Genomic DNA, 16,488 nt, shown 5'->3' on the forward strand with positions numbered 1-16,488 from the left:
GCAACCACTTCTCGCGAGAGTCTCGTGCCGGAAGTTTTCTACGGGTCATGTGATCGTTCCTGCTGGCACTCTGCCTGAGTAGCTATGTCAAAATAATAAGATTTTTGTCAGTTAAAGGCGCGTTGAATAAGTCGGCGAGTTATTTTAGGATAATCCTGAAAAAATGCAGAACGTCATAAACACGGTGAAGGGAACAGCTCTCGGAGTGGCAGAGTTTCTCACTCCAGTGTTAAAGGTAAACTTACAGCTAGCTTAACTGGTAGCTCGTATGAAATGACAATATGAAACTAGCAATGCTATTCAGTAGCATAGACTAGCATGTGTCTTAAAACTCATATTTGTTCGCCGAAACGCTGCTTAGACTACAGGATAGTGAGATATCGATCTTTCCAGAATGCATCAGCTCAGTTCTGGTAAATGCGCAGCACTTCTGGTTCCACATGAAGATGTTTATGTAGTTTTTATTTATCTTGTTACAGGAGTCAAAGTTCAAAGAGACTGGAGTCATTACACCAGAAGAGGTGAGAAAAAATCTTTTCAATTTTAGGTTTATTTAATTGTCTTCCCAAGTAAAAGTCTTTAGTCCAGCTTCATGCCCTTTTTTCTGTTTATGTTCAGTTTGTTGCAGCTGGAGATCACTTGGTTCATCACTGCCCCACATGGAAATGGTGGGTGTCACAGATGTGTTTACTAGATATATGTGCTCTCTATTCTCTTGTGAAAACAGCAATGTAATGTGTGTGTTCACTCTGTTTTTCAGTATCACACAGCCCAATATGAAATCTGAGTTTCTGGACCCTTAGTTTACAGTTCTCATTTTCACCCTGTTGATTTTCACAGTATATCGCAATATCTCTCTCGGAGAATCTCACGTTGCAACATGCCATTTACTTTGAGTCATGTCTGATCACGTGGTCAAAACCTGATTTAGATTATGAAGAAATTATTTTCCTTATTTCAGATTCTTTTCTTTTAACTCAAATTTTCCTTGTAGGGCAACTGGGGAAGAAGTGAAGGTGAAGCCGTATTTGCCTCAGGATAAACAGTTTCTATTGACACGCAACGGTAAGAATTTAAGCTGCATTACCACCAACACTAAAAGCATTGAAGCTACTTGTCACGCTGTTTTAAGAAAACCCCAAACAAATGTGCAGATCAATTTGGACAAGTGTGGTATCACTTTTGGTAGCAATACACCCCACCTTGTTTCTAAAAATAAAAAAAGACTGCTAAATTTCTCTCCGAAATAATGGGATTTTACTGAAATAAGTGGAAAATCAAGCCCACTCAGGAGCCCTATAACTCAGGCATACTTTCATGTGGGAACATTAAAAATGTAAATGGGCACAAAAGATAAAACATTTTGTATCTGAAAGGGCGTTTTAATATCTTTTAGTTTTGACACAGTCACAGTTTGTTTTATGAAATTCCAGAAATTGCCACAGAGTCTACACTCGATGATGTCACACACTAATTTTGCCATTCAAAATTATTTTCAAACAACCTTTTTCCTGTACATAAACAAATTATACATCAAAACGTAGCCATTTTCTCTTCTTTCGCTCAGTGTGACAAGCATTAAAATCGGTCTGACAGTTTTCTCTCAAGTCACCTCAGAGCACAGAGTGCGCTCATCACTATCTCCATTGGTTTCCATACATTTTTAACAAAGGTTTTCTTCTCAAGTCAGGAGGCGAGGGGTGTTTTTAACCTGCCATAAAAACTACATAGAAGACAGTAAAATAATAAAAATTACATCTTTGTGTTCAGCAGACCCTGCTGCTGCTTTCTTTATAACTTATCATTTCCGAACAGTAGCTGTTTGCTTGAGGGGGGCGCCAAGCCTGAAATCAGCTGAGATGTTTCTGAGAGTCTCTGTGGAGAGACAAGGCACTGTTGTCATGACGACGTTAACGATCATGCTCAGTTCTGTGTTGTATAGAGACACAGCATCAACAACACACCACAGCTATTCACACACATACAAACTACTTTTTAAGAAAGTAGTTTGCATGTTTCAGTGTTTGAGGTAGTTTGATGCGTTATGATTTAATAAATCCTGATATTTCTCCTCATTCTTGCTGTATTTATACAGATGTTTGTTTTGGATGAGTTGTGTGAGCTTTCTCCTCATCTGGTTTGAGTTTAACTCTTCTTTCTGTTTGTTTTCCATCTTGCAGTTCCATGTTACAAGCGTTGTAAACAGATGGAGTATTCTGATGAGCTGGAGGCCATCATAGAGGAGGATGATGGAGATGGGGGCTGGGTGGACACTTACCACAACGCAGGTTGGACACAGTCTCTCAGCTGAACATGTCCTGATCACTGTTGCATTTAGGGCTGATATTTTTTGGGTCTGTTACTGTCTGTAAACTTACCATTCAGACTCCTCCTCCTCCCATGCTCAACCAGACTTAAAGTCAACCTAACCGAGTCATAGAGCTGCTTTACAGTGAAATAATCTTAGTTTTTCCAGATTTTGGGGGGAGTAAAAAAAAAAAGAAACCAGCAGAATCCAGAGAGTTAGCAAACAAACACACAATCACACACACCTCAGGGGTCATAAGTGACAAAAACAAAGGATTGATTTCATTATGCACTAAAAGGGACAAAAGTGTGATGTGTTACACACTGTTAGAAAATACAATCTCACTTCAATCTCATCGGTTTTAAGACTTTTTTTTTCTTTTCCATAATTCCACTTTTATCAAGTCATGCTTCCCCACAGAAAATCAGAGGTTAAAGAAAAAAAAGTTATGTCTCAACTGGAAATAATGAGATATAATGAAAACTTGCATTGTCTAGATATAAAAATATTTCAGAAGATTAACCTGAGTTTGTCTCTTCAGGCGTGTTAGGAGTCACAGATGCTGTTCAAGAAATTTCACTGGACAATAACAAGGTGGGTCTTATTGAAGAGTTCAATGTAAAGTCAAAGTTACGAATCAAAATCGAAGTTTGATGACTAAATTGGTTATATTTGTTTTATTTTATTTGTTTATTTGATGAGGACAATGCATGTTAATGAACACTTTGTACATTATATGCCAGATTTAGCTCGAAGCTACTTTCCATCTGTAGTCCTCAGACATTAAAACAACATAACAAACAATAACAAATAGCCTTTACAATAAATACACAATAACAGACTTACAATACATTATATACATTATGCATACATTAAGCCTGACATATTTGGTTGGTTTTGAGCCTTTTTTTTTAGCTCTTTTCTAAACTAAATAAAAGTAAAACTCTTGTACAGTTATTGGAAGATTATTCCACTTCCTGCAACCCATAACGGAAATAGTTTGTCCTGTAGTCGTTCGCCTAAGTGGCCCCTTACAGTCCCCTCTAAAAGCAGATCTGGTCTTAAGGTTACTATTCTTGCATCTTATAAATTCCTCTAGGGGAGAAGGGGATAGGCCATGAAGACATTTATAGATGAGGCAAGCATATATAAAACTTTTAAAATTGTCAAAACTTAAACGTTAATTAATCATTTGTGTCAATGCTTTTAAATTAAAATGTGAAACCTGTTTAGTCAGAATTGCAACATGTTTGCTGTGGGAAAATATTGAAAAGAGGAATAACCGTCAGTCTTCATTTGGTGTTGGAGCCGCCCTGATGTGCTGTTTTTCCATCTTGTTTTGGCTTTTATAAAATATCCCCACACGGTGCTGGATCTGCCGCATACAGACGGGGTAACTGATTGACTTGGTAATGTGAGCTATCATTATGTTAGAATCAGTAGAGTTCAACAGAGTCGTCAAACTAATTCTGATGTTATCTGATAGTATAGCCACAGTCATTTTATAGTTTATTAAACAGTAAAATGGAAAGAGGAGATGCTTAATCTTCTGATTTGTGGAACTTTTATTTATGAAAATGCCATTGAGGCTAATTTTATGTTTGTCTTTTTGACCGTTCATGTTGTTACTGTTTTAAATAGCTTTGTTTAACCTGTAGTTTGTATTTCAAGGGTCAATACAGCAGATAAATCTCAAGGAAAGAGGGTAATTTCTAAAAGGGAAGTAATTTTTTATATTTTTTGTGTTAAAGTAGAGAACCATGGGGGGAACAAATTCTTGGTGGTTTTTTAGGCAAGTTTCTTGGTCTATAAAGTCTCTTTATAGAAGGAAACCAGGCGCTCCTTGGATAGTGTGTTGTTTTTCAGGACCTCCAGGAAATAGAGCTGCAGTAGTGATGACAGTCAGACCTGTTTCTCCTTAGTTATTGTGCTGGTGAGGACCAGGTTGTTGTGGCTGCGCCATCTTTGAGGAAATCCTGAATCTAAAAGCAAACTGAGAAGAAGTCTGAGCTTGTTTCATTTTCTTACCAATTCACTGGGGAGGATTGTGTTTAATGAAAAGCTGAAGTCAGTGAAAAGAAGCTCAAAGTCTTTCTCCAATGATACGACTTCTGACCAGTTTCTTCAGAACAACTGGAGACGTGAAGTCGTTTAAGCTGCTGATGGAGGACTTTTTAGATGGAGACAATTAAGCTTCTCAAAGATTTATGATCGTTAAGCTGTTGGGCAGCAACATCGCCTCCATCTGTAAAACGTCTCGTTGAAGCAGAAAACCGCGTTTACAGTCCGAAATATTACAGGACAAGAACATGAACGCCACATCTGCAGCATGCTGTGATGATGAGGATGAAGATGAAGATGAGGATGGAGAAGCAGCAGATATGGAAGGTATTCATATCGTCCTAAACCGGTTTGTTTCCTTCCTGCAGCGTCACCAACAGTGTGTCTCTGTTCTGTTTCAGAGTACGAGGAGAGCGGCTTGTTGGAAACAGACGAGGTAATCTCAGAGGTGGACTTTATTTATTTCTACTCGCTGTTGTTAGTTTTCATGAGTCTGACCTCCACCTGACTCCACTGTTTAGGCAACGTTGGACACCAGTAAAATAGTGGAAACTAAAGCCAAAGCAGAACCAGGGAGCGAAGACGCCATCCTTCAGACCAGAACCTACGACCTCTACATCACTTATGACAAATACTACCAGACTCCTCGACTCTGGCTGTTCGGATACGATGAAGTATGTTGTCAGGCTTCATGTCACACAGGACACAGACGAAATCATGAGAAGATGCAGCAGAAATCAGCTGATTTTATGTGGATGTTGGTTTGATTCCCAGGATAGGCAACCACTGACTGTAGAACAGATGTATGAGGACATCAGTCAGGACCACGTGAAGAAGACGGTCACCATCGAGAACCATCCACACCTTCCTCCACCTGCCATGTGCTCCGTACACCCATGCAGGTGAGAAAACTCCTCGACTGGAAGGGAATCCTTTAAATGTGACGACATTGAAGACAAGACATTAAAGGGGAAAAGGGCAAAATTTAAATCTAACAGATATCAACATGACACTTTCCTGTTTTACTCCTCATGTCAAGACTTTTATTTTTTGTACTGCAAGTTTTCTGAAATTGTATGTTTAAATATGTAAAATCAGGCATCGTATAGCAAAAAATGTGCTCATTTACATATATTTCTAGGGAAAGAAAAACCAATAGACTGGATTAAACCAGGTTATTTTTATTAATATTATTGTGTTGACAAATCAACAAATCAAAGGTTTTTACAGAGAGGATTTTGGATCTCTCTATTTATTATTTTAATCAGATTTTTTAGAGGAAATGTTCAGAAAATCCGATTTTGAATGAGATATTTAACAATCAGGCGGTAGACAGGAGTATAACTGGGAAATTTGGTGTGTTTACATGATCCTATTGACCCAAGAATATATGAAGGAAGTACTCATTTAAAAAAAATGCCTTTAAACTTTTAGATTTTAAAATACAACTAATTTTTTTGTTAGAAAACACTATTTAGAGACTTAATATCCAATTAAATCAAAAGAAAGAACAGACTGTAACACATCAAAGCTGACAAGTAGAGAGTTATATTTTCTTATGCTGTCCTGTTATGTTTGTGGTTGGTTTTAGAGATTCCCAAAACTTTTTACAGCACTTCAGAAGCAAACCACTGCCTGAAAAACACCTTTAAAGGTCCCATATTATGCAAAATTCACTTTCTAAAGGCTTTCTAACAGTCAGGTGTCATCATAGCCTGTACATGAGGCCCAAAAATTTGTAAATTTTGTCTCCTCTCACACTTGCTTGCTCCACTTTCTAGCGAATGTGTGCTCAAACAGGTGAGTCAGATCTTTCCCTTCATGACCTCCTGAATAGGTTTGTTTTAATATCAATTTTATCACAATTATCTGATCACCCCCAGTTATCGGATTTCTATGGTCATGTAAACGTGCTCTGTGTTTGATCTGTCCAAGATTTAAAAGACATGAATCTGTTTTTTTGTCTGAGCTGGAAACCAGTAAACTAACACGTCTGCCCAGCATCACACACATTAGTTTGTTCCTGATTGGTCGATTCCTTGCTCTGAATGAATTTTATTAACTGTAAGTACTACAGAGTACTAAAAGTCTGTTTTGTCTATAAAGTCTGACCATTTTTGTCCACTTGTGTTTTCAGACATGCTGAAGTGATGAAAAAGATCATCGAGACCGTGGCAGAAGGTGGAGGAGAGCTGGGAGTCCATATGTATCCTTTAATACTGACACCACCCCGTTGATTGGTCTGAAAACCATGTGAGAAGTGTGGAAGATGCAGGTGTGATGTCAGCTGGTCTGTTTACCTCTTTAAGCACTTTAACCGTTATATCATCTCTTTACAATCAGCTGATCCTTAACTGGAACTTTCAGGTATCTTCTGATTTTCCTGAAGTTCGTGCAGGCTGTCATTCCAACAATAGAGTACGATTACACGAGACACTTTACCATGTAGCTCCGTCAGCCAGAGTCTGCTTCAGCTTCAACGTCACAGATCAGAGAGTTCATCCGGACACAGCCAGTTTATCTTCGTGGATACGGGAACGTTAAGACAAGTGACAAACATGTCCATTAAATCATTGCTTTATTTTCTTTATTTAAAACAAAAAAAAGCCCAAATGTGGATCAATCAAAGTCCTGTAAGATGCTTTCAGTACAACTCACTGAAAAAGATGTGGAAATGTCACTTTAAAACCTTCATTGTGTTGAATGTAAGCTCTGTGTTCACTCTTCCTTCAGCTCTGGAAACATTTATCTCTTAAGCTGTGTGTGTCTGCTAAAAACCAGATGGAAGCTTCTTGAGTATCTGCATCATTGACACTTCTCTACAGCTGCAGGAGTCACAGTGGTTCCTGTCTCAGTCCTCTCCTCATGCCACTTTGTCTTAATGCTGCATCATCTGAATGTGATAAAACAGCACGCTTTCTATGTTTTCACTCCGACTTGCGACGGACCGGTTATTTAAACTCTGCAGGTGTAACGTGTTAATACTTACTGTGTGTATGAACTATGTGGAGGTTTGCATTTTCAGATATATAACAAATAAAGAGCAGTTTTATCATCACATTTCTCTGTCCTTCAATAAATTTCTCATAAAATCTGTCCACTAATTCTTGGGGTCTTTTTGTTATTATTAAAACGAATGATAATGTACTTTCACAGCTAAATGAAGCATATTATTCTGTTCTGGATTAAATATTCATTCCACCTGCTGCCTGTCCATTTACTCCCCTCATGTAAAATGCTTATGTGGCTAGTTTGAAAATATGTGTGTTTATCAATAAAGTTTCCCAAATACTGCAAACAGAATAAATGTGTATGTTTTTTGTTGGAAAATGTATATTTTTCCTTTGTGCATGAACACTTTTCTTGTTAGTGATGTGCTGTTTTCGAGCAAGCCGATTCTTACAAGAGCCGAATGTTGAACTCTGCTGCGAGTCTAAGCTGGTAGGGGTGGGACTTCATCTTGATTGGCACACCCTACTACCTCGACTGACCACTATTTCAAGGGCAATTCAGAAAAAAAACTAATTAAAAGCTTTTCTGTAACTCTAATATTATTTACCAGTAAATAGGCCTATTTTGAAAAATTGTTCCATAATTTAATGAAAGTAAGAGAGTGACATAAGAGAGGAGATGGATTTAGGGTGTATTTACACCAGGATAGTGTGGGCTAAAATCCTGAGAACATCGTATTTTTTCTTGAAGCATTATTTCTTTGCAGTGGCAGAATACAAAACTTCAAATTCACTCTGAGCTGTAGAAACAAAGCCTGCCTAACTATAACATTGAGCTGTGCAAGGCCAGACAGCTGCATTTATCTGAAAAGATTAACAAGAATGTCAACATTTCTCACACTGTTTGCTGTGACTGAAAAACTTACAAATCTCCTACATATACCTCACTGGCATCAGACATTAAAGATGTCTGTCATTAAGCCACTCCTCTGGACGCCTCTGTGAACAACTATAGACCTGTCTCTAACCTCTTTTATTTCCAAGATTACTGAGAAAGTTGTATTTCACCAGCTTAATGACTTTTTAAATGAAAGTGGAAATCTTGATAAATTTCAGTCCGGCTTCCGACCTCATCACAGCACTGAAACAGCTCTGGTCAAAGTGTTAAATGACATTAGGTTGAATACTGATTCTGTTCAAGTATCAGTCCTGGTTCTGTTGGTTCTCAGTGCTGCGTTTGATACTGTTCAACTTGTATATGCTCCCTTTGCAGAACTATACATTAATTATCAAAGTTATGCAGACGATACACAACTTTATGTGTCTCTGTCACCAGATGACTGCAGCCCAATAGACTTATTGTGTCAGTGTCTGGAGCAAATAAACACCTGGATAAAGGAGAATTTTCTACAATTAAATGAAGACAAAACTGAGATTATTCTGTTTGGTAGCAAAGAGAAGAGGGTCAGCATTGGTAAACACCTGGAGACTCAGGCTCTTAAAATCACAGACCAAGTTCGTAACCTTGGAGTGTTGATAGACTCAGATCTGACTTTCAGCAGCCACATCAAAGCTTCACTAAGAAGCTTTTTACCAGCTCAGAAACATCAACAGAATTAAAAGTCTAGTCTCCCAGAAAGACCAAGAGAAACTCATCCATGCATTCATCTCCAGTAGGCTGGATTACTGTAATGGTCTTTTAACAGGACTTCCTAAAAATCTAAAACGCTGCTGCTAGAGTTTTAACCAGGACTAAGAGATCTGAACACATCACACCAGTTTTGAAATCTTTACACTGGCTTCCTGTCAGTCACAGAATAGATTTTAAAACCCTTCTGATTGTTTACAAATCCCAGAATGGTTTAGGCCCAGAATACATCTGTAATATGTTCAGAAAATATAAACCTAGCAGAGCTCTGAGATCCAAAGACTCTGGTCAACCAGTCCAGACCAGAGTCCAGACTAAACATGGAGAAGCAGCATTTAGCTGTTTTGCTGAAAACAAGTGGAAAAAACTACCAGTGGAGATTAAACTTTACCAAATATTAACACTTTTAAATCCAGGTTAAAAACATTTATTTTCTCATGCACCTGTAATCCTTTATTTTATTGGGATTTATGCTATTTATTACTGCCTTTTACTACTTTTTATTGCTTTCTTTGCACCATCTGCAATACTTTTTATGTTTTATGTAAAGCACTTTGAATTGTCTTGTTCATAAAATGTGCTATTCAAACGGTAGCCGGCAGGTGGCGGCAGTGTGCCTGAAATCCGACAATTCACTTACAGACAACTAAATCAGAGAAGAAGAAGAAAGCATCGTACCAGTCGAGTTCTCTGGTTGGCCGTAATGCACCAGCTCGCTGTTTCCTAAATGCCAAGAAGAAGAAACCTTAGCGGCGTGTGGAGGTCGTACTCGGTCCAGTATGTCTGTACTTTATCCAACTTTCCTGCTCTGTGTTTATGGATTTTTCTCCAACCTGCGGCCCCTGGAACCGTTTCTCACCGCCTACCTGATGGGACCAAACAAGAACCTGACGGAAACTCAAGTAAGCTAGCTACTAATCGGTTAGCTTACGAAATCTGGGGTCACATTTGAACTGGGTTAGGAATAATTATTTTCGTGTATTTATTCTTTTGTAGCTTCTAAATAAGTGAATAACCCCGGATACATCATTATCTAGGTTGTGCATTTCTTAAGCATTTCTTTTTTATGCGTGAAAGTTGCCTCGTGCAGGTTTCTGTAAGTCATTGAATGTCATTTTGGAGTTTGTGTTTTATGTTGTTGAACTTCTAGGAGTAAATGTGCTGAAAACAAATCTGATTCAGACACAATAATCTTGTGAAAAATGTCGAGCCGTCTGCTTAATCTGCTCTAAATAACTGCCTCCATTAAACTGAAAACAAAGTTTTCATGCTTTAGTTAATGATGAATTAGACTTCACATGATCCAGATTTTTTTCTGATTATTTCACCAACACTGCATCCTTTTAAATCTTGTAGTGAGCAGATTTACTCTAAATAAAAAAGTTTAACTTTTTAGTTATATAAGTTTTGCTTCAGTAGAAATTAAACTGTCCAGAAATAAAGTGGAGGTCATGTCACAGCTTTTTTTCTTCTTCTTCTTTATTAGATCATATTTTATTTTTTTTTAAAAAGAACTTTTGACTCTTGAGCTTTTCAAATGTTGACCAAATTATTTTTCAAAAGATATAAATGCTATAAAACACAGTTTCTGGTTCATAAAACATTTATTATTTATTTGTAAAAATGGAAATTAGGGCCAATTAATGGTATTTTTAATCTAAACCCCATTAGACCAGGTCCTGTTCAAAAGCGATGAGACTTAAGATGTTCAAATGTTGACTGAATTATTCTGCAGATGATATAAATTAATTAACACACCATTTCTGATTTATGAAGCTATTCTCCTTTTTAGGAAACTGCCAAAATATGGCATTTACCAGCTTTATGCTTCTCGTAACATTTGGATTAATATGAGTTCAGAGTTGTTAAAGTGGAAACCAACTGCGTCAACTCAACTTTATTCATTTATGCAATTAACAATTTTCATTTACAAATGTGTTATTTTATAACAAATCAGTATAAAGCACAGCTCAGCTGAAGATGTTGTGGTAAAAATACAAAACATAAGAACATAGAATGGCGTATATTTGCATTTTCACAAATAGAATAAATGTATACTCATTAGAAATTATGTTTTTAGATACTCTACATGCTATGCAGAAGTCTTGAACTTGATGAACAGAACCAGGTACGATGAGGTTAAGGTCCCAAACAAAAAAGCAGTGAAATGGTTCTTTATATATGTTGTGAAAAAAAAACCAACTTCAGCATAATTACTTCTTGACTTGAAAAATCTTTAGATTTGGTTGTAATCTTACTTCTTTTATATCGAACTGGTTTCATCCTGCGTAACAGGATCTGGTCCATGTCGCTGCTTGGTTTTATGTCTCAGTGTAACTCTTGTGTTATCTGCAGGTTGTCAATGAAATCTATCCCATTTGGACGTACTCCTACCTGGTCCTCCTGTTCCCCATCTTCCTGGCCACAGACTACCTGTGCTATAAGCCTGTGTTGGTGCTGCAGGCCACCAGCCTGGTGGTCACCTACGCCATGCTGTGGAAGGCTCAAGGCATGCTGGCCATGCAGCTGCTGGAGTTTTTCTTCGGACTCGCCACGGCTTCCGATGTGGCGTATTACTCCTACATCTACAGCGTGGTGGACTCATCACACTACCAGAGAGTGACCAGTTACTGCCGCAGCATCACTTTGTTTGGATCGGCTGCTGGTTCTCTGACCGGTCAGCTCTTGCTCTCTGTGGCCCAAGCTGAGCTGGTCCACCTCGTCATCGTCTCTCTGGTGTCGGCCAGCGTGGCCTTTGTTGCCCCCTGGTTTCTCCCCATGCCCAAAAGGAGCTTATTTTTCCACAAAAGTCTGGGAGCAGCGGAAAACAGACCATGCAGCGCTTCCCAAACAGAGAGGGAGCAGGATTCAGACGTCCACATGCCCATGGTGAGAAACCAGCTGCCTCATCCAGGTCAAACTGAGGTATAATCTTTTTACTGGATGAATCCTTGTATTTTCAGATATCCAGGCCATCTGAGGCAGGAAGAAGCAGCAGTGGTCTTGTAGATGTGCTGCGGATGCTCTTCAGGGACTTTGTGCAGTGCTACAGATGTCGCCCCCTGCTGGCCTGGTCGGTGTGGTGGGCTCTGGCCACCTGCGGCTACTTCCAGATCATCAACTACGCTCAGCCTTTGTGGGAGAAAATTCGGCCGTCACAAGATTACGAAATCTACAACGGCTACGTGGAGACGGCGTCCACGCTGCTCGGTCAGGCTTCATCCCTCCATTCTTCTATCTTTTAGTTGGAAATATTATTATTGAAAAAGTAAAGTTGTTATTGTTGTTGGTCTGCAGGAGCTCTGGCAGCTCTGCTGGTGGGCTGCCTCCCAGTGTCCTGGGCTCAGTGGGGGGAGCTGGCTTTGTGTTTGCTCTCCATGCTCATGGCTGTGTGTGTGTTTCTGATGAACCTGTTGGAGAACATCTGGGTTTCTTACGGCTCATATATCCTCTTCAGAGCCACCTACATGCTGCTCATCACCGTGGCAACGTGAGTACAGTCTGGTGTTGAATACATTTTAGACAAGCAAGGTTTTTTTTTATTATTATAATTATCTGAAACGTTTAGAAGTTTAAAGAATTTAAAAGAAATATTAGCCGCAAATGAATATTTACACTCACTGGCCACTTTATCAGGTCCACCTTGCTAGAACCAGGTTGGACCCCTTTTTCCTTGATTCTTGGTGTCAAAGATCAAACCAGGTGATGGAAACCTTCCTCAGAGGTTTTGCTCCATATTGACATGACAGCATCACACAGTTGCTGCAGGTTTGTCGGCTGCATCCATGATGAGAATCTCCCGTTCCACCACATCTTAAAGCTGCTCTACTGGACTGAGATCTGCTGACTGTGGAGAACGTTGGAGTCCAGTGAACTCATTGTCATGTTCTAGAAAGCAGGTGGAGATGATCTGAGCTTTGTGACATGGTGCTTTATCCTGCTGGAAGTAGCATCAGAAGAGGCTACACCAGGAATTTGAATATATTTGTAAGGAATGGGTTTGAGTGCACATGGCAAAAAATAACTGTAATTGTAAATCTAATCCTTTAACATATAAAGTTTTTTTGTTTAGTTAAGGTTGGTTTGGTTTTAGTTAATACTGGGCAACTTTTATAGTAAAATGAAAGAAAAGTGCAATAACTTTGTTTAAAAACCCTTATTTGTAAAAACTAAGTTGCTTTCTAACAGCAGGTTTCTCTTTACATAATAGCAAGAAAAGGCAGTTTATTTGTACAGTACATTTCATGTACAGGACAATTCAAAGTGCTTTACATAAAACAAAAGAAAAGCATTACAGATATTTAGAAATAGTAAAAGGCATCAACACACAATCACAATAAAATAATAAATTACATTAAAATGATTAAAAGCAAGTTAAGTAAAAAAAAGTTAACATGCAGGTTTCATGCATATACACATGAGAAAAGAAATGTTTTTAACCTGGATTTAAAAATGTCTACATTTGGTGAAGGTTTAATCTCCACTGGCAGTTTGTTTCAGTTAAAGTATTTCTAGTAAATTTCTACTTAAATATTAATGTTATAAAGTAAAACACTATGACAAAGAAGGATGGACATTTAGGATGTATTAAAAGGTGAAAAGTCAGCAGGATGAATATGAAAGCTGCTTTCTTTCTAAACACAGAGGGAAATATATCTGATTACATGTTTCCCTGCTGGAACAGACAGAAAGCTGGACTGGAGAAAAGTCAATGTCACTCTAGATGGAAATAAATGTTGTGAGATTGCAGAAGTTTTTCCAAATCATGTCACACTGGTCCTGTAATCAAAGCTGAAGGCGGTCTAATGAAATGTTAGTGTGACCTTTGTTTCTATTCGGTTTTTCTCGTATTGAAACCTCACTCTTTGTGTGCCTGTGTGTCTTTAGTTGGGAATTCTGCTGAGTCATGATGAAGAATGAAACATAAGATCAAATAAATAATAGATGGTTGTGTGGGAGGATTTATTGGCAGCCTTTTTAATCACTCCCCTGAGTTTTTGAAGTGAACTCTGCTCCCGCTGCTTCTCTCTGACCTTCAGATATCAGATCGCTGCCAGTCTCAACATGCAGCGATATGCTCTGGTGTTTGGAGTCAACACTTTCGGCGCTCTGCTGCTGCAGTCTCTCCTCACTCTGGTGGTCGTCGACTCAGCTGGTCTGGGCCTCGATGTTTTCACTCAGGTGAGGAATCACAGCTGCCACCTCCTTTTTGTTACCTTGATGAGTTTACTGTGTGTCTGACGGATGTTTCCTCCTCAGTTTCTCATCTATGGCACTTACTTCGCGGTCATCTCTGTGATCTTCCTCCTCGCCGGACTCTGCACTCTGGCCTCTAAGAGGCGCCATAAGGAGGACGTTATGGCTGATATTCAAGCAGAAGCAGAGTCAAACTCTCCTCTGAATGGTGACGTCAGCTCCTGCACAAGCATGCAAGGAAACCCATCAGCTTCTCTCAGTAAGAACACTGGATGAGGAAAGTAACGCCTCGAGGTGGGAAAAAAAATCACCATTTCAGTTGCAGTGGAAGCTGATGGCTTAATGTATAAATTACATTAATTTAATTTAACCAGCGTGTGTTCTGGCTGGAAATATCAAACAACAAAAGATGAGACGTTTTGTAAAAAGAACTAGTGATAAAGTTGCTTTTTATTTATTTTTATTTAACATACCTCATTCAAATGATTCATACCCATCACTCAAGACAAAGACATTAAACAGGGATTTGAAGGTACATGTCATACACAGGCAGCCATGATGGATTTTTTTTTTTTTTTTTTTTTTTTTTGGCAGTACTAAATGACTTTATAGGGAGGGAGGAGGGACTTATATAATTGTGAGGATATGTCTTATACACAGTAACATATATTTACGTATTTATGTGCTTGACATGTCCTCGCAATGTGTCATAGACTTGTGTGTGTATGGCTGTGGTTGGTTCATTAGATGTATGTTGTTGCTGTGTATCACTACATGGGACTGTAAATGGGAGGTGTGTGTGTGATTCCAAAGAGACACACAGAACTGAGCCTGATCTTAGTATCGCCATGACAACAGAGCCTTTTCTCTCCCCACCGAGACGCCCAATAATAGTCACAAAAGCCTTGTTTCCACCAACAGGTGCGGATATGGGTCGTAAACTGTAATCTCGTTGCATTTCCACAGCCAACCATAACCCCACCTGAGAGGCGGAGCATTAGCTGGATAGCGATAGATGCCTCAGCTACGTAATAGCATGACGCCATCGCAGCGCCTTCGTTAACCCTTATGGATAATCAGGGACTTTTTTTGTCCCTTTTGGTAATTTTTTGCTCAACTTTTGGCCACCATTTTTGTTGTGTTGCCCCAAATGGTATGATTTATTTGTAAGAAAGCGTTTCTTTTGAAGAACTTTGATATTCCAATTTTAATTTTATTCAGAGGTCATCAGGTCACTGGGGACAAATTTAACAAATCATTTCAGGTCATTGAAGGAAAAAAAAAGTCCCCTCTTAAAAAACTGCTATTAAAAAATTACAGAATAATATTTTTTACAACTTTTTTTTTTTACTCAGATGTTTTAGTCATCTTCAGACCTAATCAGAAATACCAAACATTAGATCATTTGAATTATTTTTAACCCTTTAAATGCCAATTTTCCAGCACAAAGTCATTGTTTTAATAAAACTTAAAGCAGAAAAAAGGATTTTTTTTCGCATATAATAGATTTTAAGATCAGTCTTAAATACTAAAAATATACTAAAAATGAATAAAATTGGCATTTAAAGGGTTAAAAATAATTTGAATGATCTAATATTTGGTATTTTTGATTAGATCTGAAGATGATCAAAACATCTGACCAAAAAAAAAGTGGTAAAAATACTATTTCATAATTTTTTAATAGCAGTTTTTGGAAGAGGACTTTTTTGTCTTCCGACGACCCGAAAGGATATTAATTAGTGTTTCCCACAAGGGTTAAAGTAGAATGGAGGAGAATGGCGTCATCCAGCAGTTTGTTCTTTCTTCTCCGCTGTGCTTCATAACGCCAAAAGTAAATATGTTGCTTTAAACAAGGAACCATTTCTGCTTTTGTTTATGCCAGGTCTCACATGTGTGAAACACAAAAACAGTGTGTGGAAACACAAAAAAGTCTCCCGACCCGCACCTGCCGGTGAAAACAGGACTAAAGTCTCAGATTTTAGTTAATTTCAGACTTGTCACATTCATCAAACAGTCACTGTTCAAAAATGATAAGTTGTATTGAAAGCTGTGAGCAGCAGACGGGTCTGCTGAACACGGGATGTAAATTTAATGATGTTACGTACGTTTTTATGGCAGGTTAAAAACACCCCTCACCTCCTGATTAGTGGAGAAAAACATGAGGCAAAAATGAATGGAAGTCAATGGAGCCGGTGGTGGGCGTACTCTACATTTTGATGTATAAAATTTATACGTGCAGGAGAAACTTTGGACATGAAACAAGTTTGTCTGAGAAATTTTCAGAAAAGTTTTGAATGGCAAATTTAATGCGGGACATCATCCTG

General features: G+C 38.4%; 2 protein-coding genes across 3 annotated transcripts; both read left to right on the forward strand.

Annotated features, from left to right (window-relative positions):
* The first annotated feature begins 37 nt into the window (after positions 1 to 37).
* On the forward strand, positions 38 to 7,465 carry atg3 (autophagy related 3). 2 transcript variants are annotated; one of them, XM_041978571.1, is made up of 12 exons: positions 38 to 235; positions 480 to 521; positions 619 to 668; positions 995 to 1,065; positions 2,181 to 2,288; positions 2,850 to 2,902; positions 4,609 to 4,696; positions 4,771 to 4,805; positions 4,891 to 5,043; positions 5,144 to 5,271; positions 6,507 to 6,601; positions 6,657 to 7,465. In XM_041978571.1, the coding sequence occupies exons 1-12, from the start codon at positions 164 to 166 to the stop codon at positions 6,911 to 6,913; spliced, it is 1,152 nt and encodes a 383-aa protein (XP_041834505.1). In that variant the 5' UTR covers positions 38 to 163; the 3' UTR covers positions 6,914 to 7,465. The 2 variants fall into 2 exon arrangements, with proteins under 2 accessions (XP_041834505.1, XP_041834504.1); XM_041978570.1 differs by having other exon boundaries at positions 6,507 to 6,575; positions 6,737 to 7,465.
* A 2,206-nt stretch (positions 7,466 to 9,671) lies between these two features.
* Positions 9,672 to 15,803, forward strand: slc19a2 (solute carrier family 19 member 2). The gene is made up of 6 exons (XM_041978568.1): positions 9,672 to 9,870; positions 11,324 to 11,857; positions 11,932 to 12,178; positions 12,266 to 12,458; positions 14,008 to 14,149; positions 14,228 to 15,803. Exons 1-6 carry the CDS (start codon positions 9,748 to 9,750, stop codon positions 14,438 to 14,440), a joined length of 1,452 nt encoding a protein of 483 aa, XP_041834502.1. The 5' UTR covers positions 9,672 to 9,747; the 3' UTR covers positions 14,441 to 15,803.
* Positions 15,804 to 16,488: the final 685 nt, after the last annotated feature.

Source organism: Melanotaenia boesemani, chromosome 24, assembly GCF_017639745.1.
Source record: "Melanotaenia boesemani isolate fMelBoe1 chromosome 24, fMelBoe1.pri, whole genome shotgun sequence".
Lineage (NCBI taxonomy): Eukaryota > Metazoa > Chordata > Actinopteri > Atheriniformes > Melanotaeniidae > Melanotaenia > Melanotaenia boesemani.

Bases quoted from the DNA above. Each gene is read 5' to 3' on its own strand.
- atg3 (XM_041978571.1), top strand. From the start codon at position 164: ATGCAGAACGTCATAAACACGGTGAAGGGAACAGCTCTCGGAGTGGCA. The intron at 236-479 runs GTAAACTTACAG...ATCTTGTTACAG, and splicing joins TTCTCACTCCAGTGTTAAAG to GAGTCAAAGTTCAAAGAGAC. The intron at 6,602-6,656 runs GTTGATTGGTCT...GTGTGATGTCAG, and splicing joins TTTAATACTGACACCACCCC to CTGGTCTGTTTACCTCTTTA.
- slc19a2 (XM_041978568.1), top strand. From the start codon at position 9,748: ATGTCTGTACTTTATCCAACTTTCCTGCTCTGTGTTTATGGATTTTTC. The intron at 9,871-11,323 runs GTAAGCTAGCTA...TGTTATCTGCAG, and splicing joins AGAACCTGACGGAAACTCAA to GTTGTCAATGAAATCTATCC. The intron at 14,150-14,227 runs GTGAGGAATCAC...TTTCCTCCTCAG, and splicing joins GCCTCGATGTTTTCACTCAG to TTTCTCATCTATGGCACTTA.